This window comes from Alexandromys fortis, unplaced genomic scaffold, assembly GCF_014885135.2.
Source record: "Alexandromys fortis isolate MF-2015 unplaced genomic scaffold, M_Fortis_MF-2015_v1.1 scaffold_27, whole genome shotgun sequence".
Lineage (NCBI taxonomy): Eukaryota > Metazoa > Chordata > Mammalia > Rodentia > Cricetidae > Alexandromys > Alexandromys fortis.
The window spans coordinates 11,788,434-11,812,922 of NW_026067952.1; the positions used below are offsets into that span (position 1 = coordinate 11,788,434).

General features: G+C 43.0%; 1 protein-coding gene across 1 annotated transcript in view; it reads left to right on the top strand.

The window, feature by feature from the left end:
- The first annotated feature begins 13,171 nt into the window (after positions 1 to 13,171).
- The window catches only part of Pigu (phosphatidylinositol glycan anchor biosynthesis class U), a 96,950-nt gene continuing 85,632 nt past the window's right edge, over positions 13,172 to 24,489 (top strand). Inside the window, exon 1 of the mRNA XM_050151135.1 lies at positions 13,172 to 14,283. Coding sequence (XP_050007092.1) covers positions 14,154 to 14,283 — 130 coding nt within the window. The 5' untranslated portion in view covers positions 13,172 to 14,153. The remainder of the gene's footprint in view (positions 14,284 to 24,489) is intronic.

Consider the following 24,489-nt stretch of genomic DNA (forward strand, 5'->3'; position numbering starts at 1 on the left):
AGCTTTGAAAAAAAAAGATTGATTGATATGCACCTTTCGACTATTTTTAGTTTTTTCATTTTGTTTTGTGTTTCAAGACAGGGTTTCTTTGTGTAGCCCTGGCTGACCTGGAACTTGCTTTGTAGACCAGGCTGGCCTCAAACTCAGAGATCTGCTTGCCTCTGCCTCCCAAGTTTGGGGTTTAAAGGCATGTGCCACCACTGCCCAGCTGCACATTTAAAATGTAACCATGCCATTTTATTTTATTTTTTATTTTGGTTTTTCGAGACAGGGTTTCTTTATGGTTTTGGAGCCTGTCCTGGAACTAGCTCTTGTAGACCAGGCTGGTCTCGAACTCACAGAGAACCGCCTGCCTCTGCCTCCCAAGTGCTGGGATTAAAGGCGTGCGCCACCACCGCCCGGCAACCATGCCATTTTAGACTTCAGCCAATGATGCGTGAGTGTCTGTGGTTTACATCCAGACCCAGCTTGTGCACTTCCTTCTGAGTTACTTGACTTCTGTCTCCTCTGCAAAACCAGGGAGGGGAGGACACTTGAGCAGGAAAGGATGCCGTGGGTGAAGAGCAGGCTGTCCCTCCTTGACCATGAGCTCCCTGATCACTAGAGGTATCTAAGTGGAAGTTCAGTATCAATGTTTACTCTCTCCCAGGTTGTGGGCTGGTATCTCCAGAGATGAGTCAGCTCGGTCCCTGCCCTCCCAGCTTGATACTCGTGGAGGAAAAGTAAACAGACAGTGACGATGGAGTTTACTCAGTGTTGAGCTGGACTTCCTCTGCTGACAATAGCTGGAACTCCTTGCTGCACAACACACGGAAATGCTGGAAACAAAAACAAAACATTCTTTTGAACATACAACTGACCCCTTGACAGACAGACAACAGCATACAACTGACCCCTTGACAATCAGCTTGGGCTGGTAACAGGCATTTGGACTTAAGAAAAATTAGGAGTAGGAACTAAAACCCCAGATAAATCTGGAAAATTTGAAGGGCCAAGGCTTGACTAGTTCATCCAGCTCTTGGCAGAATGCCTTGTGACTGTCCTAGAACATGGGGAGGCTTGTCAGACAGGAAAAGCCTTCTCCCCAGGGCCTTTGGTCTCCCCTGGGAGCCCAAAAGGAGACCATTCTGTGGCTTCCCAGGATCTGATGAAGCAGAGGGTTTTCTTTTTTAAGATTTTCCTTTTTTTTTAAGTGTGGGTGAGTGTGTGTGTATGTGTGTGTGTGCGTGTGTGTGTCTGTCTGTCTGTCTGGGTATCTGTGCACATGAGTTCAGGTGCCTGAGGAAGAATAGAAAAGGGTATTGAATCCCCTGGAGTTGTTAGCTGCCTGGCAGGTGCTGGGAACCAAAGTCTGGTCCTCTGGAAGAGTAGAAAATTCTCTTCACAGCTGAGTCATCTCTCCAGCCCCAGGCAACAGCATCATCTGCCCGTCCTCTTTTAGAAGGCAACTGAGAATATGTAATTTAGTTTCAACTGTGGAATTGGTTCCTACTCACAGAGTACCCCTAACTCACAGCACAATTGTTTTAACTCTGTGCTTCAGAGTCATCCTTTTTGTGTGTGTAGATTAGGATCACAGGGAATTGGCTTGTTCTCGCTGTCTGTGCAAATCACAAGCTGTACAGATCGCAGACGCCTCACTGGAACCTAGGAGAACCATTCAGGCTTTGGCCTTATCTTACATGTATGGGTGAGCTTGACGAGAGAGGTTGACAGATGCCCCTGGGTGCCTTCTAAACTCAAACCCAAAGGAAAAGAGCAAATCTATGTTCCCAAATGGCTCATCCAACATCTCAGAATTGAGCTTTGCTGCCTCCAGATAGCCTGATGTGAGTCCCATGCTCACCCCTCAGCCAGTCACGATGATATGACGATAGGGGCTTAGCATGTATTTATTAGTTTAAATCATTTGAGAATGAGGGCTGAGAAATTCAGGGTCATGCTAGGAAGACAAAACTGGAGTGGGGAGTTAGGGGAGAAACAGAGGTTCCGGTAGAGGAGGCTGAGGGTAGAGGAGCAAGGCTACAGCTTTGGGTTTAGCCCTAGTGATGTCTTAGTATTGTTTTCCTAACAGGATGACTTTTGTAACTGTGGCATGTGTGGGCAATGAAGGAAGGAACTTGGCAGCACTGTGGACACCGGGTCTCTGTAATCTGTCTTGAGGAATTACGTAAGCCTGCAGGTCCAGGTCCTCCTTTTTTGGTGGGGGTGGCAGAGGGGCTTACAACCTTTGGGTGGAGGGTTGAGGAGGAAACTACTTGTGTGCATTTTAGCAAACAGGCGGCTGATGGTGAGACCCTGGCCCGGGAACAGGAGGCCGATGGTGAGACCCTGGACCGGGAACAGGAAGCCAACGGTGAGACCCTGGCCCGGGAACAGGAGGCTGTTACCACAGGAAGCTGATGATGAGACCCTGGTGTCTGGGCCTAGGGCCACTACTGATTTGCTGTGTGTTCCCGCACCTGACACTGCCTCTCTCTGGGCTCTAGCTTCCCAATCCATACACAGAACTAGGTGGGGTGCTTTATCTTCATTCACTCTCCAGGACCCCTTTCGTTGTCTTCCCACACTGTGCTACTTCTCACGGGTGCCCTCCCCCACTTTTGTTGTTGTTTGTACTGTTTATTTTCAAGTTACTATAGTTCATTGCTTCCTGGTAAAAAGTCACGGTCACTATAGGTTAAGCCAAGATTTCCTTCATAGCAACCTTAACTTCTGTCATGGATTTGCTTGACTTCGTGTTATACAACCTGGCCCCTGTTGCGGAATAATCTTTGTGTACACTGTGAAGATGTGTCTTTGCCAAGGTGCCTCCTGACTGATTTCATCAAGAGCTGAATAGACGATAGCTAGGTAGGAAGAGGTTAGGCGGGACTTTAGGGCACAGAGAGAAGAGAGGAGATGGATCTAGGAACAGGAGAGGGATGCCAGAGGACACAGAGGGGAAGCAGGAGGTGCAAGAAGGAAGAGAGGTAAAACATTAAAAGGCAAAAACGTAGATTAATATGTAGCATAAATAATAAAAACTCAGAGAAAGATATTGGGGTTCAACATGAAGATCAGAAAAGCAAAGAGGCCAGCCACTGACCTTCACCTCGATCGAAATGGGTGATCCTACTTCTACAAATCAGAAAGAGACTAAGTGTGAGAGGTGTCTCCTCCCATTTTTTGTTCCTCTCTAGTGCTGGAATTAAAGGTGGTGTGCACCACCACTGTCTGGCCTCTATAGGTAACTAGTGTGGCTGCTGGGATTAAAGGTGTGTGCCACCAAGTGGGGCGGTGGTGGTGCACACCTTTAATCCCAGTACTTGGGAGGCAGAGACAGGCGGATCTCTGTGAGTTTAAGGCTGCCTGGTCTACAGAGCTAGTGCCAGGACAGGTTCCAAAGCTACACAGAGAAACCCTGTCTCAAAAAAAACAAAACAAAACAACAAAAAAGGTGTGTGCCACCACTGCCTGGCCTGTATGGCTGACTAGTGTGGCTGCTTTGCATTCTGATCTTCAGGTAAGCTTTATTTATTAAAACACATTGTAAAGCACTATTGTAAAATGACTCGAGAGGCCTCACGGTGGGTGGAGGGTGGGAGACAAACATCATGCAGGCAGAGCTTAGGTGAGGAGTTTATTGAGAGAAGGGTAAAGGGGAGGGAAAAGGGAAAGAGAAATATATATAGAGAGAGAAGAGGCAAGGAGCAGCCAGCCTCTTCAGAAGAGCGGCAGGAGAAGAAAGCAGGATTAGGCAGAGCTCATCTCTTAAAGGGACCTTTTGCACCTGCATACATGGGTAGTGATGTAGCAGCCATAGGACTCTGGGTTGGCCGGGGTACTACCTGGGTGGGTGCGTCCTACCAGGTGACAGGGGCCAGCATAATTCCTGAATCCTAGCAACTATATTGATATAAATTATTTAGTTTAAGTTATAAGAGCTAATGGGACAAGCCTAAGTTATAGGACCAGTTTTCATAATAATAAGTCTCCAAGTTGTTTTTTTGTGAGCAGTTGGCCCAAAGAAAAATCCGTCTATTGCCTCTAGCAATCCTCCTGCCTCAGCCTCCAGAGTACCTGGGACAATAGCTTGTTATTAATGTTTCTTTTGATGAGTTTTTGAGTTCTTTCTTTTTTATTTATTAATTAATTTATTTATTTTTGAGTTCTTTCTTTTTCATTAAGGTGTATCTGAAAAGTCTATGTTTGGATTGATTTCTCTACATAAATTCAAGGAGTTGTTAACTTTCTATTGTTGTTTTGAGACAGGTTCTATATGTGTAGTTCAGGATAGCATTAAATTCATGGTCCTTCTGCCTCCACATCCCAAAAACTGGGATTACAGACATGCACTACTTGTGAGCAGGGATTGTCACTTGGTCAAAGTTTCTTTTGCTATTAGCAAAGTGGTCTTCAAATCTGATGTGTTCATGTAAATTTTGGTTTACCTTTCTGAAACTTCTGACTAGGTACTGTTGCTTTCCAAGGGTAGAGTACACGTGTAATATGTGGATTTTAGACCTCATTTGTGCCTTGGTCAAATTTTATTTTCCTAATAAAATTGCCAGTGGTTGGAATGTCATGAACATCCTCTACCAGCTGGTTATTCTGTCCTTCATAATGGTGGCTGGTTATCAGGCAGTTGGAAAAATAAGGTTTCTTGTAGGTGGAAGTTTCTGTACTGCAAGCCACTACTCCCAAGTAACCATCCAGAGGTTTAATATTAATCACAAATGTTTGGCTAATAGTTCAGACTTGTTACTAGATAACTCTTACATTTTCAATTAACCTACATTTTTTTATCTACACTTTGCCATGTGGCTTGGTATCTTTCTCAGTACAGCATGCCCATAACTGTCTGTCACTCCAGTTCCAGAGGTTCTGATACCTTCACACAGATATACATGCAGGCAAAACACCAATGCACATAAAATAAAAATAGTAAAAAATTTATGTATCTTCAGAGCAAGGGGACCAGACACCAATAAAAGCTAGTGGCCCAGATGATCCAGCATCTCAGAACACCTCTATTGCAGTTTCCTCTGAGTTCTGCATCCAAAACAACTTCAAGGCTTCTGGCTGAGATAATACCCTCACAGACTACTCCAGCCAGGACTGGACAATAATCCTGATTTCCTCAGGGTCCTCCAAAGATGCCAGCACCCATAGACAACAGGACACAGTCTAGAGAAAACAATGCCTACATTCCCAAAAATGGGTTTGGAATGTGTGTCATCATTTAAGGAAGGTTGGTTACAAGTTGTTATTGATCATGGTCTGAAAAAAAAAGCTAAACAAAAGAGTTAGATTCAAGGATCTCTTTCTGAAGGAAAAAAGGAATATAATATAGAAATTATGAAAAAAAGAATAGATTATTGGATCTAATCTAAAAGGGAATTATTAATCTCAAAACACATTGGTATGGATTTTGACTTATTGGTATAAATTTAATTTTTGTTATACTATATATATGTTTCTACTCTTGTTTAAGGTATTGTGCTTATGCAGCTCATTTAAATATGTATAATTAAGAAATACAGGTTAATAGTCATCTGTAATAATCAAACTTATAGTCATATTAGGTATGTTTCAAGGTTAAACAGATATACTTAAATAGACCTATAGAACATGGCATTTAAAGATGTTTAATAACCTAAGGATTTTTGTGACAGTGAGTCATGTCTGCTCCTGAGAGCATCAATTTACTTCAAAAGAAGATGGTGGGCATTGAAGAATCTCCATATGGAGTTTGCTTTCTTTATGGCAAAGGCTGGCTATTTGGGCAAAAAACCTTCCCTTGCTTGGACTACTGACAGTATGCTATCTAAACTGTACCAGTAGAATGCAAAAGAAAGTGCCAAACTTCGCCAAGACAAGGTAGGACAGTTCTTCAAAATTCTCTGCTTCTCAGAAATGTCTGTCAGCTATACTAGGCCTCTAGGCAGAAGATGGATGCCTCCATGTTACAGGAGAACTTTGGGTAACTGTCCAGGTAGCCAGAGATCCCTTTTGTTAGGTAATATTACACCCTTTTGATCTTTGATGGAGTTAAAGTATAAATACTTAGACTATAGTTTTCCTTAGTTATGATAAAAAGTAAAGTAGGCATTAAACTTTAAGCTCACAAAGATAAGATAGATAATAGAGTATTTTCTCCAAATTTGCCAAATACAAATGGATTGGATACTGTAACTATTAGTCTTACTTGGTTATTGTTTTGTTGTATATAATATTACTATGTTAAAGTTAAAAACCTTCCTTTTTTAAGTAAACTAAAGGGGGGAAATGCTGTGGAACAATGTTTTTGTATACTGTTAACATTTACTGTTCTCATTGATTTAATAAAGGGCTAAATGGTCAATAGCTAGGCAGGTTGAGGTTAGGTGGGGCTTGTGGACTAAAAGAGAGCACAGGGATGAAGGAGAGTGGTGTCAGCAGCCAGACGCAGAGGAAGCAGGACATGAACATGCCATGTTGAAACCAGGTATACCATGTGATAAAGCGTAGCTAAGAAATAGGGGTTAATTTTAGTTGAGGAGCTAGTTAGTAGCAAGCCTAAGCTATTGGCTAAGCATTTAAAATTAATAAGTCTCTGTTTCATTATTTTAGGAGCAGGCTGATGGGACAGAAAATCCCACCTACAAGGAATCATCTTGTTCACAACTTCCTTTCTGTTAAATACCCTTCCTCTTTAGCTACAGCTATAAACAACCCAACCTACCTCAGGTCAACCCAAACCAAATTCCTCTCATTTTTCTCAGCTAGAGCAACTAGCCACAATAATTAGAGCTTCCATAAACATCCTGGTTGTGATACCCCCACCTGGCTTTGGGTAAGTTACTAAGTCCTTTTTTGCCTCAGTTTCCTCGTGTGATAAAGGGGACACAACATCAGCTAAAATAGTACGTATAATTTAGGACACTAATAGTCCATGGCCCATTGTAAGCACTATTTGCTAACTTTTTCCTCTTTTTATCCTTTTGTTAGGTAGGCTACTGGGCGTATATGCCTTTTAGCATCGTGTTTTTCAAGGTATGGATTCTGAGGTTCTGAGTCAGCAATGTCAGAATTTCCTGAAGAAATAAGGAATGCAGTTTACTGTAGTGAGTCACAGTTTTAGGGCAGACTGAAGGAGTTTACATTGAAATGCATTCTTGGATCAGTGAGATGGCTCAGCAGGTATGGGCCTGAGATCAATCCGTGGTCCCTGGCAGAGGGAGAGAACTGATGCAGTTAGGTGGTTTTTGGTATATTCAAGACCAGCATAACCATCACTGCAGCCGAATTTTAGACCCATCTGGTTACTTCACAAAGAAGCTGTATTACTTTACCTGGTGGTGCAGGTCTGTAACCCTAGAAAACTGAGAGACAGGAGGATTGAAAGTTCAAATTCTGGGAATTTACTTGTCTTACAATAAAAAGTGGCTGTCATGGTGGCACATGGCTATAACCTCACACTCAGGAGACTGAAACAGGAAGATTGTTGCAAGTTCTAGGCTAGTTGGGACTTTATAGAGAGTACCTAGTCATCAGGGGTATATAGCAAGACACTGCTTCTAAAATACACGTGCGTGTGTACATGTGCACCACCCCTCTCTCTCACACACACACACAAAGTAAAAGATGGCAAGGAGACTAGGAATGTAGACCAGTTGATAGACTGGGGTTAGCATGCTAAAGTCCTGGGTCTGATCTCTCAGCACAGCACAGACTGGGTACAGTAGCTCACATCTGTTCTTCCAGCACTTAGGGTGTGTAAGCAAAATGGTTGAATGTTCAAGGCCATCTTTGGCTAAAGAGTGAGTTTGAGGCCAGAGCAGCCTGAAAGAAGGAAGAATGGAGGGAGGAAGACAAAGGGTGGGAGGAGCAGGAAGGGGGGGAGAATGAGGAAGAAGAGGGAAGAAGGAAGAGGAAAAAGAATACAACTTTGTGCTCTCAATGTGAGTAAAGAAAGATTAGGATTAATCACCAGTACCACAGAAGGAAGAGAAGCAGAAGAAACTGTATCTTTCCTTACTCTCTTAGCCACTCCAAGAGTTAATCTTTCTTCTGTACATTTGCCTATTCTGAACATTTTGTATAAACAGAATTAAGTAAAATAAGTTTTTGTGATCTGGTTTATTTCACTTAGCATAATATTTTCAGGGCTTTTGCATGTGGTGGCATATATCAACATTTAATTATTTTTTATTGCCTACCTATGTTCTATTGTATAAACATAGGACCTTTTTGTCTATCCAGTTCTGAGTACTTCTCTTTCTGTTTTGGTTTTTCAAGACAGGGTTCTCTGTGTAACAAGCTTGGCTGTACTGGAACTTGTTTTGTGACCAGGCTGATCTTGAACTCACAGAGATCCACCTGCCTCTGGAGTGCTGAGATTAAAGGCATGAGTGACCACAGCTGGTCTATTTCTGAGTATTTCTATTTTGGCTTTATGAATGAGCTATCAACGCTGTGTGGACACAGGATTTCACATCTCTCAGACAGACAGCAAGAGTACCTCTGAGCTCATGGCCATCCCTTGCTTAACATTTTGTTGAATTGCCAAACTGTTTTCCAAAGTAGCTACATTTTGTGTTCCCCCTTTCAATGCACACAGGAATTTGTTTTGCCAGAATGTGTTTTTTTGTTGTTTTTCTTTCAGCCAACCCAGTGAGTATGAAGCGAAGGCTGATGGTGGCTTTGCTTTGCCTTCTCCTCCTAACTAGCAAGGCTGAGTATCTTTTTTTTTTTTTTTTTTGGTTTTTCGAGACAGGGTTTCTCTGTGGTTTTGGAGCCTGTCCTGGAACTAGCTCTTGTAGACCAGGCTGGTCTCGAACTCACAGAGATCTGCCTGCCTCTGCCTCCCAAGTGCTGGGATTAAAGGCGTGCGCCACCACGGCCCAGCAAGGCTGAGTATCTTTATCTTTTCAAGGACCCATTGGCCAGCGTGTGTCTTCCTTGCTGCTATGTCTGCTGAAATCCTTGGTTTGTTTAAGGATTTCTCTAGTGCATTTTTGTAATTTGAGTTTAAGAGTTCTTAGTATATTCTCAGGCCAATGAGATAGCTTAGCAGGTGAAGGTACCGACTGCCATGCAAGAAGGCTCTTGAATTCAAGCCCTGGAATTTACATGGTGGAAGAGAACTGATTCCCACAATTCCTTTCACCGCTGTATAAATGTCACGGTATAAGACTGAGACTCCCCTAGATAAGTAAAAACAAATGTAAGAACAAATGAAGGGGCTGGAGAAATGGTTCATCAAGTTTACAGCACTTGCTACTCTTCTAAGGACGCAAATTTGGCTCCCAGCACCTATATTATTCAGCTCACAACTACGTGTAACTCTATCTCCAGGGGATTCAATGCTGTCTTCTTGCTTCTGTGGGTACTGCACTCATTTGTAACTACATTCTCACAGACACATACACATAAATAGAAAATAAAAACAAAGCAAGTTTTACTTTTACATTTTTGGATAATTGCTGAGACATGATCTGCGGATATTTTCTCCTTCTGTAGGCTATCTTTATTTTTTTGTTGGTATCTACTTGGGCAGAAAAGTTTTCAGTTTTGATGAGGTCTTTTGTGGAACACTGTCCACAGGGCATAAAATAGCTATTAGCCCGAGCAGCAGTGTTACTCATAGGTGCCCCTCAAGATGAGATGTGTGGGCAGTCCCTCATCTGAGGTTCCAGTCACTACCCCCCTTTCTCTCCTACCTCACTCCCAGCTGCATGTATAGTCATCGCAATAGGTGCTAAGGTAGTTAGAGGTTGGAAGATTAACCACAGGGAGGAAGGGGGCACTCTAACTACGCAGATTTGGGGGGACAGTTACCCATGCTGAGTTGTTTGGAGTCACGCATTCACCTCCAACTAAGCCCTATCAATTCATTAGTTCTTCGAGCTGGACCTGGGTGGGACTGTATCTTTGTCCTGTGCTCTCTCCTGGGTAAATGGAGATTTGTTCTCGTCTTCCCAGGGAAAGTTAATGTAAGAGTACAAACTATTTCTCCTTTGTTGCCCATGTCTTTAGTGTTCTAATAAAGAAACCGGAGCTTCACTAGGGGTCGTGAAGATTTACTCTTGTTTTCTTCCGAGTTTTAGTTCTTGTAAGGCTTTACAAAGGGATGTGTTGAGGTAACCATGACTCAGAACTATTGGTTTGGATCTCACTTCTATTCATAAGGGTCATAGTTCATCCCAGACACAATCCGACTGTAGGAACTTTTAAGTTATCTATTAAAATGATGTAACTAGGAGCAGTAGAGATATCGCAGCAGTTAAGAGCACTGGCTGCTCTTCCAGAGGACCCAGGTTCAATTCTCAGTACCCTCATGGCCACTCATAACCGTGAGTAACTCCATTTCCAAGGGATCTAAGACCATGCTCTGACCTCTGCAAGTACTGCATGTTCAATCATGACACACAGACACATGCAGGCAAAACACCCATACACGTAAAAAAAATAAAACTTTAGAATAATTTTTGAAAAGTGGGTGTAACTAGCACCATAGCTGTCTGGTGTGTGTCTGGCACTGCATATGAGCTGAGCATTCTGTTATGTGTAGTCTCTTCGGTCTTTACTATGCTCCAGCGTCCACTGGACATGAGCTGAGCATTGTGCTGTGTGTAGTCTCTTCAGTCTTCACTGTGGAGCTGATGCTACTCCAGCGTCCACTTTTCATAATGTAATATGCATATAACAACATCTCTATCTTTTAGGAAGAAAACTGTACAGACTAAATAAGCTCGTGGACAGAATATGTCACAGTGCTTGGGATCCAAAGATGAATTTCCTTCTCTATTCTTTGTTACTTCATATGAACCTCTTAGATACGAACCCTGGAGCTGATGATGTTTACATTCTCCTAACCTGCTGATCCCCCTCCAACCATTCTTTATGACTTAATGTTTGTTTGTTTGTTTTTTTTTTTTTTGAAAGATTTGTTTGGCCAGATCTGGTGGAGCACTCCTTTAATTCCAGCACTCGGGAGGCAGGGAGATCTGAATTTGAGGCTAGCATGGTCTACAGAGCTAATTCCAGGACATCCAGAGCTACACAGAGAAAAACCTACCTTGAAAAACAAAACAAAACAACATTTGTTTTGTTTTTAATGATGGGTCTGTGTTAATAATCTCTGCACACAAGAGACATCAGATCCCCTGGAACTAGAGTTACAGGCAGTTGTGAGTCACATGGTGCTGGGAGTTAAACTCAGATCTTCTGAAAGAACAGTATGTGCTCTTAACCACTGGGCCATCTCTCCAGCCTGACTTACATCATTCTTAAAATTTATACTCCTTCAACCAAATCTTCCAGTCCCATAAAGGTAGAGGGTATAATTTTGTCCTCACATTCGATTCCATAACACCCACATAGGCTCGGCAGCATGGTGATCTTTGAGAAATGCACACGTGGATGGTGAGTATGCAAGTGTTTAGCATGCACCAGGGCCCGAGTTTCATCCCTGGCATCAAACGAAACAGGAAATACTGTCCCCTTAGCCCTCAAAAAGTTCACAAATTAAAACATCTGCTATCACTCTGTTTAAAGTTTCCAGTGGAAGCTGGGTGCAGTGGGGAATGCTCTTGTTCCAGCACTTGGGAGGCAGAGGTAGAGGCTTCTGACCTCTACACCTACATAGTAACCTCCCCTGTGCCACAAAAATTAAAATCTTTAAAACAAAGATTGCCATGGATTTGAGGCCACTTTAAATCACTGAGATTACTAGGTCAGCCAGGGGTACATGGCAAGGCCCCATCTCAAAACACAAAAATACAAACAAAAAAGGCCAGGGGCAGTGGCATAAGTCTGTAATTTCAGTACTTGGGAGTCAAAGATTGGAGGAGAATCAGATGTTCAAGGACATCTTCAGATGTACACTGAATTCAAGGTCTGCCTGGGCTACATAAGTCCCAGTGCCTGGAAACCAAAACAACTGAAAAGGAAAATAAAAAAAACTTTTCAATGGCTATAGTTTGTAATTTGAATAACCCCCAGTTTAATACAGCCGAGAGGCTACTGCTTGCTTCATATGTGTGTGTTTCTCATTTTGCAACAAATGCTGTTGTCTTCCCTTGGACTTGTTTCTTTGCTGCTCCTCTTGTCTAGGTTGTGAGCCATCTGTCCAGCCCTCTTTTCTGATCCTTGTGTATATTTGTTGTTTCCTGACTCTAAGTCTCTTCCCTCTGCTAACTCTGATTAGTTTCTCATTTTGTAGGACTCCTTCAAAATGTCAGCTTGTCTCAGTCTTCCCTGACCAGCTTGTCATGTGACCACCATCCCTTCATCCATGATTTCTCAATCATGAACTTTTTCTTTTCTAAAAAACGTATTTTTATATCTTTAACTGAAACAGTTTACATATTTATGGAGTAGAGTGTGATAATCCAATACATGTATACCATGTGTGGCAAGGACTTCAGACATTACTTGTGTTAGGAACATTCAAAAGCCTCTACTATCTATTTTGAAATAGTCAATGTAGCATTAATAATAAGAATCCAGAGACAGATATTGGGGTTCAAGCTAAGATCAGAAAAGCAAAGCAGCCAACCACTAGAGAGTTCTTACCTCTACCAAGGCTCAGACAAACAATTGGGTGACCCTGTCCTCAGAGTGACTGTAGACTGCAATGCTCTTCACCAAAGCCCAGACTGCAATGAGCTTGTCTTCTCCTGCCTTAAATTTCTCTCTGCTCAGCCATATTACTACTCCTGTCTCCACCTCCATAGTGCTGGGATTAAAGCCGTCTGACTCCCAAGTGCTTGGAGCACCTATGTGTGAGTTCTATTTCTCTTTTTAGACAGATTCAATCTCGAGTAGCCCAGGGTGGCCTTGAGTCCTGGGGTTAAAGATGTGTGCCACGGCTACCTGGCCTCTAGTGGCTTAGCTCTGCATTCTGATTTTTGGCAAGCTTTATTTATTAATACATACACACACACACACACACACACACACACAAAGCTGAGTGGTAGTGCTACACGCCTTTAATCCCAGCACTCAGGAGGCAGAGGCAGGTGGATTTCTATGAGTTCAAGGCCAGCCTGGTCTACAAGAGCTAGTTCCTGGACAGGCACCAAAGCTACAGAGAAACCTTGTCAAAAAATAAATAAATAAATAAATAAACAAATAAATAAACCACACAAATCACGATAAGTCAGTAATTTTTATTAACCATAGTTATACTATTGATGCACTGTTCCGTTTTCCTCATGGTTCCAAAATCATCTGTATAATTAATTATTATAGCTAATCTTTAAGCCCTTACCTGGGCACTTTTCATACATTAACTAATGAAGAGGTGTGCTGTTAATGCTTATCAACGGGCTCTCAAAACCCATGGTTTGTTGTGTTTGCTGATTTCTCAGATGTAAACACTCCCACCTGGAGGGATGTCAAACTACCAACCTAATTGAGAAGACGCAGAAGTGCGTCATTACACGCTACTTTACTATAGTAGTTGTTTTGGTTATTATTGTCGACTTTACACAACCTAGGGTCATCTGGGAAGAGGAAACCTCAGTTGAAGAATTGCCTCCATCAGACGGGGTGTGTGAGAAACTGTCTTGATTTTGAAATTGACTAAAGTCGGGGGGTGGGGGAGCATCATCCCTGGGCAGGTGTGCCTGTGTTGTGCAAGAAAGCGGGCTGGGCATGAGCAGAAGAGAAGATCCGGAAGTAGTGTTCTTCCACGGTTTTAGCTTCAAGATCCTGCCTTGAGTTCCTGCTTTGTCTTCCCTCGGTTAAATAACTTGCTGAAGGTCGCAGAGCGTTTAAGCCACTCCAAAGTGTTTCCTCAGAACACAATATAGTGCCTGGAGGACGGTTGGCGTAGAATAAATACACACAAGGCACTCTTTAAAAATATAAAAGTAAACATTTTCACATTAAAAATATGCGCACTGGTGAACTTATTTAAGATGTGCTCACGATCTCAGTAAAAAATTTTCCCTTCTCTTGGGTAGAAGAGGTGCAGTCCAAACCTTTACTACGAGTTTGACACATCCCGCTTTCCGTCGTCCCGCCGCAAACCTTCCTGGGAGTGGTAGTCTTCAGGCCGCTGGGCTCCCGCAGCAGCAGCGGCAATCGCCCGGCCGAGGTACTACAGGGTGGCGCGCAGGGTTTGAGGCTCTTCCGCATTGCCTTTTGCCCTCCCCGCCTGCGCGCCCGCCTCAGTTATCATGGCGGCTCCCTTGGTCCTGCTGCTTGTAGTGGCCGTGACCGTGAGGGCGGCCTTGTTTCGCTCCAGCTTGGCCGAGTTCATTTCCGAGAGGGTTGAGGTGGTGTCCCCACTGAGCTCTTGGAAGAGAGGTGAGGCCACCGGCTGGAGCAGGCCGGTCTGCACTGTCCCAGCCTCAGTGGATTGAATCGGAGGTGGCGGCAGTGGGCACCTGCGTGCGGTTCTGAGCAGACTGACCCGCGCCTGGGGTCCTTCGCGAGCTGAGGGCGGAGCTCTGGTGCGGAGGATGGGGTGTAGAGGAGGTGTGGAGTGTGAGCCCCACTATCCGAGGGGTGGGTCTCCGAGGGGGCGTGGCCCACTCTCCCGAGTCGGGCTGCGGGAACCGCGGGAGGCTGGACGTCCCCAGGTGCCGCGTGCCTTGGGTTTGTGGAGTGTTAGGGCTTGGCAGCGAGGTTACAGGCGGTGGTCCACCCAGTAGCAGATGGTAGAGGGGATTAGGGGGGCCGAGGGAACCCGTGCTTTTGCAAGAATGGTATCTGTGTACTGAAGTCACTTCTGCCCAGTCTTGGACTCTCAGTGAAGTTTTTCTTAGTTTGTCTTTTTAATATATGTATGCTACGTTTTTCATCAAACCTTATTGCATGCCATCCCCTCCAACAAGGCACAGAAATTGGGGTGAAGGAGCCACAGGCCAGTAAAGGAGACGAGCAAGGGTTTATCATGGTTGCCTTCGTGTCAGACCCTGATAAACTGTCTTTCATTTTCCAGACCGGACTAACGAAGCACTAGAGTTTGGAAAAGATTAGAAAAACGGGGAGTTCCAGGTTGCAGAAAGCAAAGGGGATCAGGAAATACCTGAGGATTTGAAATATCCAGAATAGAGAAGATCTGTGGGTTAGGTTAGGGCTACAATTTGACTAATTTTTTTTTATCATTACTTGTGTGTGGGGGGTTCTGTGTATGGTATGTGTGTTCAGAAGCTAAAGGAAGATGTCAGGTGGCCTCCGGTGTCACTCTACCCTTTCTCCCGCGAGATAAGGCCTCTCGGAACTGGAAGCTATTTCCACTGGGCTGTATGGCCAAGAGCTCCAGGTTGCTTCCTGTTTCCACCCCTATAATGCTGGAGTTATAGGCATCTGTGGCTATGACCATTTTTTTTTTTTGTTTTTTACATGGGTGGGGGGATTTGAATTGAGGTCTTCTTGCTTGTACACGGAGTGAGTGCCCTTACGCACTGAACCATCTGTTCAGATCAAGTTTAAGTCTTTAAACAAAACAAAAAACCAGAAGTACATTATACATACCAAGCACATGTAAGGGGTCTTAGTGAAGTTTTATGAACCATGTATACACGGATAACCAGCACCCAGATAAAAAATATTAGCACCCTAGAATTCTCCTTTACACTTGCTTATTATTTGTTTCTGAAATGGGGTTTCTCCTTTAGCCCAGGATGGACTCGAATTCATGGTGACCAGCCTTCAAGTGCTGGGACTGTAGGTGTGAGCCACCACATCTAACTTTATTCTCAAACTTTAATGCCCATGTTTTGATATCACTTGCTGTCATGAGATAACATTTATTCTTCCTCTACACTCTTAGAACCGTATACATGCCTGTTTTTAAGACTATTTCTCTGAGCTGGGCTTGGTGGCACAGGTCTCAAATCCCGGCACGGGGCGGGGAAGCCGAGACAGGAACATTTCAAGTTTGAAACCAACCTCAGCTCCTTATAGAGTTCAGGGCCAGCCCAGCTATGTAGTAAGACTGTGTCTCAAAACTAAACAGTAATCCTCACCTTATATAACAATTATTTGTTGCGATCTGGTCTTCCTATAGTATTACCAGCTCCTTGAGATACTGTTTTATGCTTAAATTCCTTGGTGCTGGGCATAGAACAGGTGTGTAGTTAGTTCCTGTTGACTAATGTGGAAGAAATGAAAGCATCGGGTCTGTTGTTTACAGAATAGATAGAAGGATTTAAAGGGGAGGCAACATTATGTATGATTTCTAGAATCTTCCGAAGGATTTGAGTCTTTCTTTGCTCTGCCACTTACTTTGTGAAACAGGGCACTAGATGAGATAATCATACAGAAATGAGCGCCGCAAAGCCAAACCTCAGTTCTGAGGTCTCGAACAGGGGTCACATTGCCGAGCTGAGGAGGTGAGTCAGAAAGGATAGGGTAATAAACGTGTGGCCTGTGTGTTAATAGTGTGACAATCAGAGGTTTAGATCTCCATAGCTGAGGGTCCGTATCTAGGCTAGAGACATTTGACACCGTGACCATAGAAACTCTTTATTTGTTTTTTTATTTTTAAGATTTATTTATTCATTGTATATATAGTATTCTGCCTACATGCATGCCTGCAGGCCAGAAGAAGGCACCAGATCTTATTACAGATGGTTGTAAGCCACCATGTGGTTGCTGGGAATTGAACTCAGAACCTTTAGATGAGCAGATGGTATTCTTAACCACTGAGCCATCTCTCCAGCCCCATAGCAACTCTTATAAAGGAAAACATTTCATTGAGATGGCAGCTTACAGTATCATAGGATTAGTCCATGGCAGCATGTGGGAAGATGTGGTGCTGGAGAAGGCGCTGCTATAAGTTGATGTGCAGTAGACTGTCCCTGGGAGTGGCTCAAGCAAAGGAGAGACCACCCCTACGGTGATACACTTCCTCCTATAGGGCCACACCTAATAGCATCACTCCCTTTGGGGGCAGTTTTCTTTCACAGTGGTCACACAGCATTAGGAATTTGTTAAGAAATGGTAGTTACTAGCTCATTTTAAGGAGAGGATACAATATCTGTCACTTATATTTATAATTCGTTTAGTAGGGTAGATTTAAAAGCAAGTAATTATGCCAAGCATATGTCTTATAGTTGTAATTCCAGCATTTAGGAGGCTGAGATAGGGGATTCATTAGGAGTGAGAGACCAGAATGGGCTACATAGTGAGTTCTAGACCAGCTTGGGCTACAGAGTAAGATATCTCAAAACCAAACAAACAAGCAGGTGATTACATTAAACTCTAAATGCTAGGCATTTAAAGATAGTAAAATAGGGCCAGATGTGGCGGCACACACCTTTAATCCCAGCACTCAATAAGCAGAGGCAGGCAGATCTTTGTAAATTTGAGGCCAGCATGGTCTACAGAGTGAGTTCCAGGACAACCAGGGCTACACAGAGAAACCTAGTCTCAAAAAACAAACAAGTAAAGTAGGGGCCATTCTGGTTTTACATGACATTTTGAGATTTTTGAGTCACCAGCTCTTTGGATAAAGGGCCTGGTATCCTCATCCTCATAGACGTTGGCTGGCTGTTATATGTGCTTGTCTATTTAGACATTGTGTGTGTTCATGTGTGTACACTGTGTGTGCAGGTGTGTGTGTTTACCAGATTTGATATTAGGTGTCTCCCTTGATTATGCTGTAGTGAAAGGAAGTACTGATTTGCTGTCTGTTGGTGTGGTAAAATATTACCAAAACTGACTTGGGAAGGAAAGAATTTCTTTGGCTTACAGGTTACGGTCCATCATCAGGGAAGCTGAGGCAGGAGCCTGAAGCAGAGACCGTAGAGGAAAGCTGCTTACTGGCTTGCTTCCCCTGGCTTGTTCTGCTCCCTGCCTGTTCTGAATAGCTGCCAATCCTACATCAATTAGCAATTAAGAAAATACCTCCCAGACATGCCCACAGGTCAGTCTGACAGAGGCAGTTTCTCAGTTGAGATTCCCTCTTCCTCCGTATGTCCAGGTGTTTGTCAGGTTGACCAACACCATGACAAAGGGTCTTTCACTGAACATGGGGTTCACCAATTAAGTTAGGCTAGTGGTCAGTGAGCCTCAAGATCCTCCTGTCTCTGCCTCTGCAGCGCTAGGATTACAAGGTGTTTAATAGTCTTTACCGACTAACCATCTCCTCAGTCCCTGTTTTTTGAGACCAAATCTCATATATCCCAGGCTAGCCTGGGACTCAGGTAGTTAAGGATTACCTTGAGGTTCTGACCTGCTTACCTTCACCTAGCAGGTGCTGGGATTACAGGTGTGTGCCATTATGTTTGGTTTTATGTGGTGCTTGGCATTGAACCCTGGATTTTTTACATACTAGGCAAGCACTCTACCAGTCAAGCTGGGTCCCAGCCTACCTGATGGGTTCTAAGTTAGGGTGTTATCATTTGTTCTTTCGTATGTAGATGATGACGATGCCTCAGATCTACGTCCAACACGTGAAAGCTGAGGCAAGAGGCGTGCAGCCAGCTGTAGTCCAGCCTGAGCACAGAATGAGACCTGTCTTTAAGAAAACCAAAACCACCGCTGCGATCACCACCACCACCGCCCCCCCCCCTCAGAAAAAAACTTAGGGCTAGAGAAGTGACTTAGTGAGTACGAGTACTTGCCATGCAAGCGTAAAGACCTGAGTTCAAATCCTATAAGCCAGGCAAAAGCTGCATGCATAGTGTAGTTGGTTGTTTTTGACTCATTGACTCTTTCGGGAGCCCATCACCGAGCTCCCAAATCAATGCACATGGAGACTGATTATTACTTATGAGTATCTGGGCTTAGCTTGGCTTGTTTCTTGCCAGCTTTTCTTAAATTATCCCATCTATCTTTTGCCTCTGGGCTTTTCCTTTTCTTCTGTAATCTTACTTTCACTCTTATCTGTGTCTGACTGTGGCTGGGTAGCTGCCCCCTTCTTTCTCACTCCTTGCTCTCTCTTGCTTCTCATCCCTCTTTTTCTCCTTCTGTTTATTTTCTCTGCCTGCAGCCCCATCAGCTCTTTCTCCTGCCTTGCTATTGGCCATTCAGCTCTTTATAGATCAATCAGATGTTTTAGACAGGCAAAGTAACACAACTCACAGAGTTAAATAAATAAAACATAAAAGAACGCAACATATCTTTGCATCATTAAAGAAATGTTCTACAGCATAAATGAATGTACCATATCTTAAAATAATATTCCACAGCATGCATAGTGTGAGCATCTGTAATTCTGGTAATCTTACTGGGTAATAGGAGGCAGAGACTAGAGAATCTCTGGAATCATGAGGGCCAGCTAGACTGGCATATGTGTAGCTGGCGACTACACTGGATGTTTGGGATCCCAGTGTAACCTCAAGCCTGTTACACATACATTCACATGATGCATAAAAATAAATGGAATAGAACAAAACAAATGGGCTGACATGATAGCTCAGTGGGTGAAGTTGCTTGATGTCAAGCCTGGTGATCTGAGTTTGATCCCAAGAAATCACTTGATAGAAGGAGAATTGATTCCCACAGTTGTTGTCTGGCCTCCAAATGTATACTGTCACACACACACACACACACACACACACACACACGCAATTCACGCAGCCAGTCTCTCTCTCTCTCTCCACACACACATACTCTCTTTCTCTCTCTCTCTCTGTCTGTCTCTCTCTCTCTCTGTCTGTCTCTCTCTCTCTCTGTCTGTCTCTCTCTCTCTAAATGAATGTTAAAAAAAAAAAACTTAACAACAAAGATTTAGAGTTATAGTTCAAAACTCCTTATGTGTAGAGTGTGTATGTTACATGGATGGGTGGGTGTGTGTACGTACTCCTATCTGGAGGCCAGAGGGCAATTCTAGTTATTTTCTATTATCCTCAGTTGTCTTCTATTATCCTCTACCTTTTTATGTATTATTTTAAAATATACCTTCATACCACATGCGTGCATATACATAATTAAAAACACCCCCCCTCCATTTTGAAAGAGTTGAGCTGGGCTTCGTGGCTCATACCTGTAATCCTAGTACTTAGAAAGCTGAGGCAGGAGAATTGCTGTGAGTTTGAGGTCATCTTCAGATATAAGTTGTGGTTTTATATATTTATAATATAATGAGTGTCAAATAGGTGGTTGACAGTGTGAGACACTGTCTCAAAAAACCAGAAAACAAAACTAAATGAATAAAAATGGCAGGACTCTAGGTCTGGGTGTGCTCGTCAGTGGTAGAACACTTGTCTGTGATTATGAGGCTCTGAGTTCTGTCCCAACCCAGCAGAAAGCCAGCCAACCAAACAACAACAAAAATCTACCTTATTACAAACTATGAATTAGATAATAATCTCCTAAAGGCAGGTAGAAATATTCCAGCTAGGTGGTGCTGCACATCTTCACTCCCCACTTGTGGAGGCCTAGACAGGGATTGCAAGTTTAAGGCCAGCCTGGGCTCTACAACAAGATGTACTCCTCTGGCGTACTTATGGATTTTATGTTAAATACTATATGAGAAAGGACAGCTTAAAGCTTATTAGTTCTTTGGGTTTTTACTCAGTTTTGCTTCTTAAAAATATTTAATTGTTGTTTGGTTGAAACAGTCCTCTAAAGCATTTGGACTTCAGGCTGGCAAACTGCTTAGGGAGCTTTCCTTCTCCAGAACTTTGTAGAAAAGCAGTCATATGCTGTCAGTGACGGCAGCTCTCGTCTGCTCGCTGACCAGTGTCCAGAGTTATTGAGGATGACCATTGGGCAGAAGCGCTGGTTCCTCTGTAAGTGGCAATGCCTCGTACCAACTCTCCCAGGCCGTTTGGTTGATTGCAAGTGCTTCCTTTCTTACCGATGCCGTGTGGCTGAATGTGGCCATGAAGTGTCTGGCTTTTCCTCGGCAGGATGGTAGCAGAAATGGAGCAGGAAAACTCTTTTGGAAGAATAAGGGAACTCTCGAGATGTCTCAGTGGGTAAAGTCTGACAGTCTGAGGTTGTTCAAGCTGGAAGGAGAGAACTGACTCCTTCACCTTCAGCTTGTCCTCTGACAGAGGCAGGTGGGTGGATCTCTGTGAGTTCAAGACCAGCCTGGTCTACAAGAGCTAGTTCCAGGACAGGCTCCAAAGCTACAGAGAAACCCTATCTTGAAAAACAAAAACAAAACAACAACAACAACAAAAAAACTATTCTGAATTTATGCCTTTCTTACTTATCTTAATATTACAATAAAGAGTGGTGTTTTTATAAATGTTCTTACATGAGGTTGACTTTCCCCCCAGATATTATCCATGAAATAATATGATGATGTATATATATCACCAGTTGCCAGAGCCACATTCTAGGCACTTGCCAGAGAATACTCGAGTTTACTCCTGCACGAAAGGTGCTTGTTGAAAACCTCTCTCTGGGTTAGATGGCATGTGAAGCCTGCTGTTTCCAGACAGCCTTATACTGTCTGACTCCCAAGTGTTGCTTCTACTGCTGTGATCAGATGCCCTTGGCCTATGCTGAGGGAAGTCATGTGCAGTGGGTTAATGAATCCTTTTCTTGGTCTCCAGTAAAGCTATTACTGAGAGTTTCACAGCCGTCTTACAGAGCGACCTCTCTGCTGCTCCTTAGGGATATTTTTTCCTGGTCCTCGTAGAAAGGACCAGTTACAGTTGCCTCTGTAAATTTTTATATATTTTCTTTGCTCCGTGTGTGTGCATATGTGTACACACACATACACTTGCTCGTAGAGTTAAGACAACTTGTGGGAGTTGGTGGTTTTCTTATACCATTTGGGTTCTTAGGATTGAGCTCAAGTCATCGGACTTGGCAACAAGAGTCTTTACCTGAATAATGTGTCTTGCGATCCCCAGTTAAAATTATCTTGCAAAAATCAGGCTTTTTTAATCCCAGCACTGGAGAGGCAGAGGCAGGTGGATCTCTAAGTTGGAGGCTAGCCTGGTCTACAGAGCAAGTTCCAGGGCAGCCAGGGCTACACAGAGAAATCCTGTCTTAGGGGAAAAATGTTGGTAACTATAAATAGTTTCCTTCTTTAGGTTAAATACACAGTTTAAAGCATCTTAATATTTATTTTCCCAGGTATTTCTTGTCCCTTCCTTCTCCCTCCCTTCTTCCTTCCGTGTTTGTTTTGAGAATCTTACAGTGTAGCCCAGGCTAGCCTTCAACTTTAAATCCTCATGTGTTTGTATTACATGTATAAAATGTCCTAATGAAGCCCATTCTTTTTGTGTAGTTGATGTTAATAAAATTTCTTTAAACATTTAATAAAATTGTGTTATATTTTGTGTGCTGTATTACTTCTAGCTTTTCTCTTAGCATTTTGTGGGCAGATTTCCTTCAGTAAACATAGATCTGTAGCTTTTTGTTGTTGTTTTTTGTTTTTGTTTTTTGAGACAGAGAAGTTCTGGAGCTCATTCTGTAGACCAGGCTGACCTCAACTTCATAGGGATCCACCTGCCTCTGCCTTCCGAGTGCTGGGATTAAAGGTGTAGTCCCCACTGCTGGGCTGAGGGAGACTGTTCTTTCTTTCACTTTAGGATCTGATGATCAAACTCAGGTCATCAGTCTTTTCAGTAATAACCTAATTAACTGAGCCAGTTTGCCAACCCTGAAATATTTCAGTTTTCAGAGGAGTTGCAAAGGGACTGGAGAGATGGTTCAGCAGTTAAGGGTTCTTATTGAGGCAGGTGGTGGTGCACACACCTTTAATTTCAGCACTTAGGAGGCAGAGGCCGGCAGATCTCTGTGAGTACAAGGCCACCATGGTCTACAGAATGAGTTTCATGATAGCTAGGGCTACACAGTGAAACCCTATCTCAAAAAAAAAAAAAAAAAAACAAAACAAAACCCAACAAACATATAAATGTTTTTAAAACATTTTAATACACACATATAGTATTTATTGGTGTATCTGAGTACTGGAGTTTGGATCCCAGCATCTACATCAGGTTGTTTATAAACTCCAGTAACTCTAGCTCTGGTAACCTTTCCTGGCCTCAGTAGGTACTCAAAGCACATGTGTGTACACACACACACACACACAGAATTGCAAAAATAAAGTTTCTATTTACAGTTTACCTAATATACTTAATATCGTGGCTTCGGTCAGTTAGTACTATTAGTGTATATACCTTCTTAGAATTGTGCTGCGTCCCTGTTGTCCAGTTCCTGGCCTAATGTTCAATCCATGACCTCCTTTTGCATTTAGTGGTTACATCTCCTTAGTGACTACCCGTCTGGGACTCTTCCTTTGATTTATTTTTTTAAGAGTACTGGACAGTTATGTACCTGCCATTTTTGGTTGCCTGATGCTTTCCCATGATTAGGTGGAGGTTCTGGGTTTTTGTTAGTTTTTTGTTGTAGTTGTTATTCTACCACATTGTTGGCATGAGGACCACAGAATTCTTCTCATCACTTCATCAGTGAATCCTGAGATACTTGGTAATTAATATAGCTCACATATTGATGTTTTAATGGATCACCTGATTAAAGCAGGGAATGTAAGGCCTACATGAAAGTATTCCTTTTCCCCTTGAAAGTACTTTGTTTTTCATACTTCTACCCCTGACTTTAGCATTTGCAAATGATTCTTGCTTTCAGAACCATTCTGTGGGTCAGTCAGCTGATGACTTGTTTACGCTTTTTGCCCTGAGTTGAGCTCATCCTCCTGCATGCTCTGCATGTTGTCCTGCTGCCTAGCTTCCTACACTTGATGCTGAGCATTCTATAAGGAGAGCATGTCTTTCTCTTCCGCCTATTTATTTATTCAGTTATTTACAATATAGTCTTAATGCCTAATATGTCAGCATATATATTAGTATATCAGTAAATACATATTTAAATAAATCTCCGTTAATCAATATTGGCATTATTTTCAGTTTTTATTAAGTGGGACTGGAGAGATGGCTCATCAGTTAAGAGCACTGCCCGCTCTTCCAGAGGACCCAGGTTCCATTCCTGGAACTCACTTGTTGGCTCCCAGCAATCTGTAACTCAGTTCTAGAGGGTCTGATGCGTCATCAGAATCAGGCACATATGTGGTGCACAGACATATCCACAAACAAAACACCCATACACGGAAGATAAAGAAAAATTATTACTCTCAGTGCTGTACTGAATATATTGTATCAGGCACTTGATAAATTATTTCCTAATGTAATCTACTTTAAGAATTATCATTTGGGGCCAGGCATGGTAGCATACGCCTTTAATCTCAACACTGGGGAGGCAGAGGCAAGTGGGTCTCTCAGTTTGAGGCCAGCCTGGGCTATATAGTGAATTATAAGTCAGCTAGAGTTACATAGTGAGACCTTGCATAAAAAAACCAAAAATTATTCTGTGTACCTGATATAGCATAGTGGAGTGCTTGCCTAGTATGCACAAGTTCCCAAGTTAAGTCCATAGCACCAAAACCAACCAAACCCAAAAACCCTCAAACCAAAAACAAACATTTTAAGCTGGACGTGGTGGTGTTTGCCTATAATTCTAGAACTTGGGCGGTGGTGGCAGGAAAGTTAAAGAGCTTAAGGTGATTCTTGGCAGCACCAGAAGTTTGAGGCCAACAAAGTATCATCTTAGTTGGGCCTAATGGCCAGCTCCTAT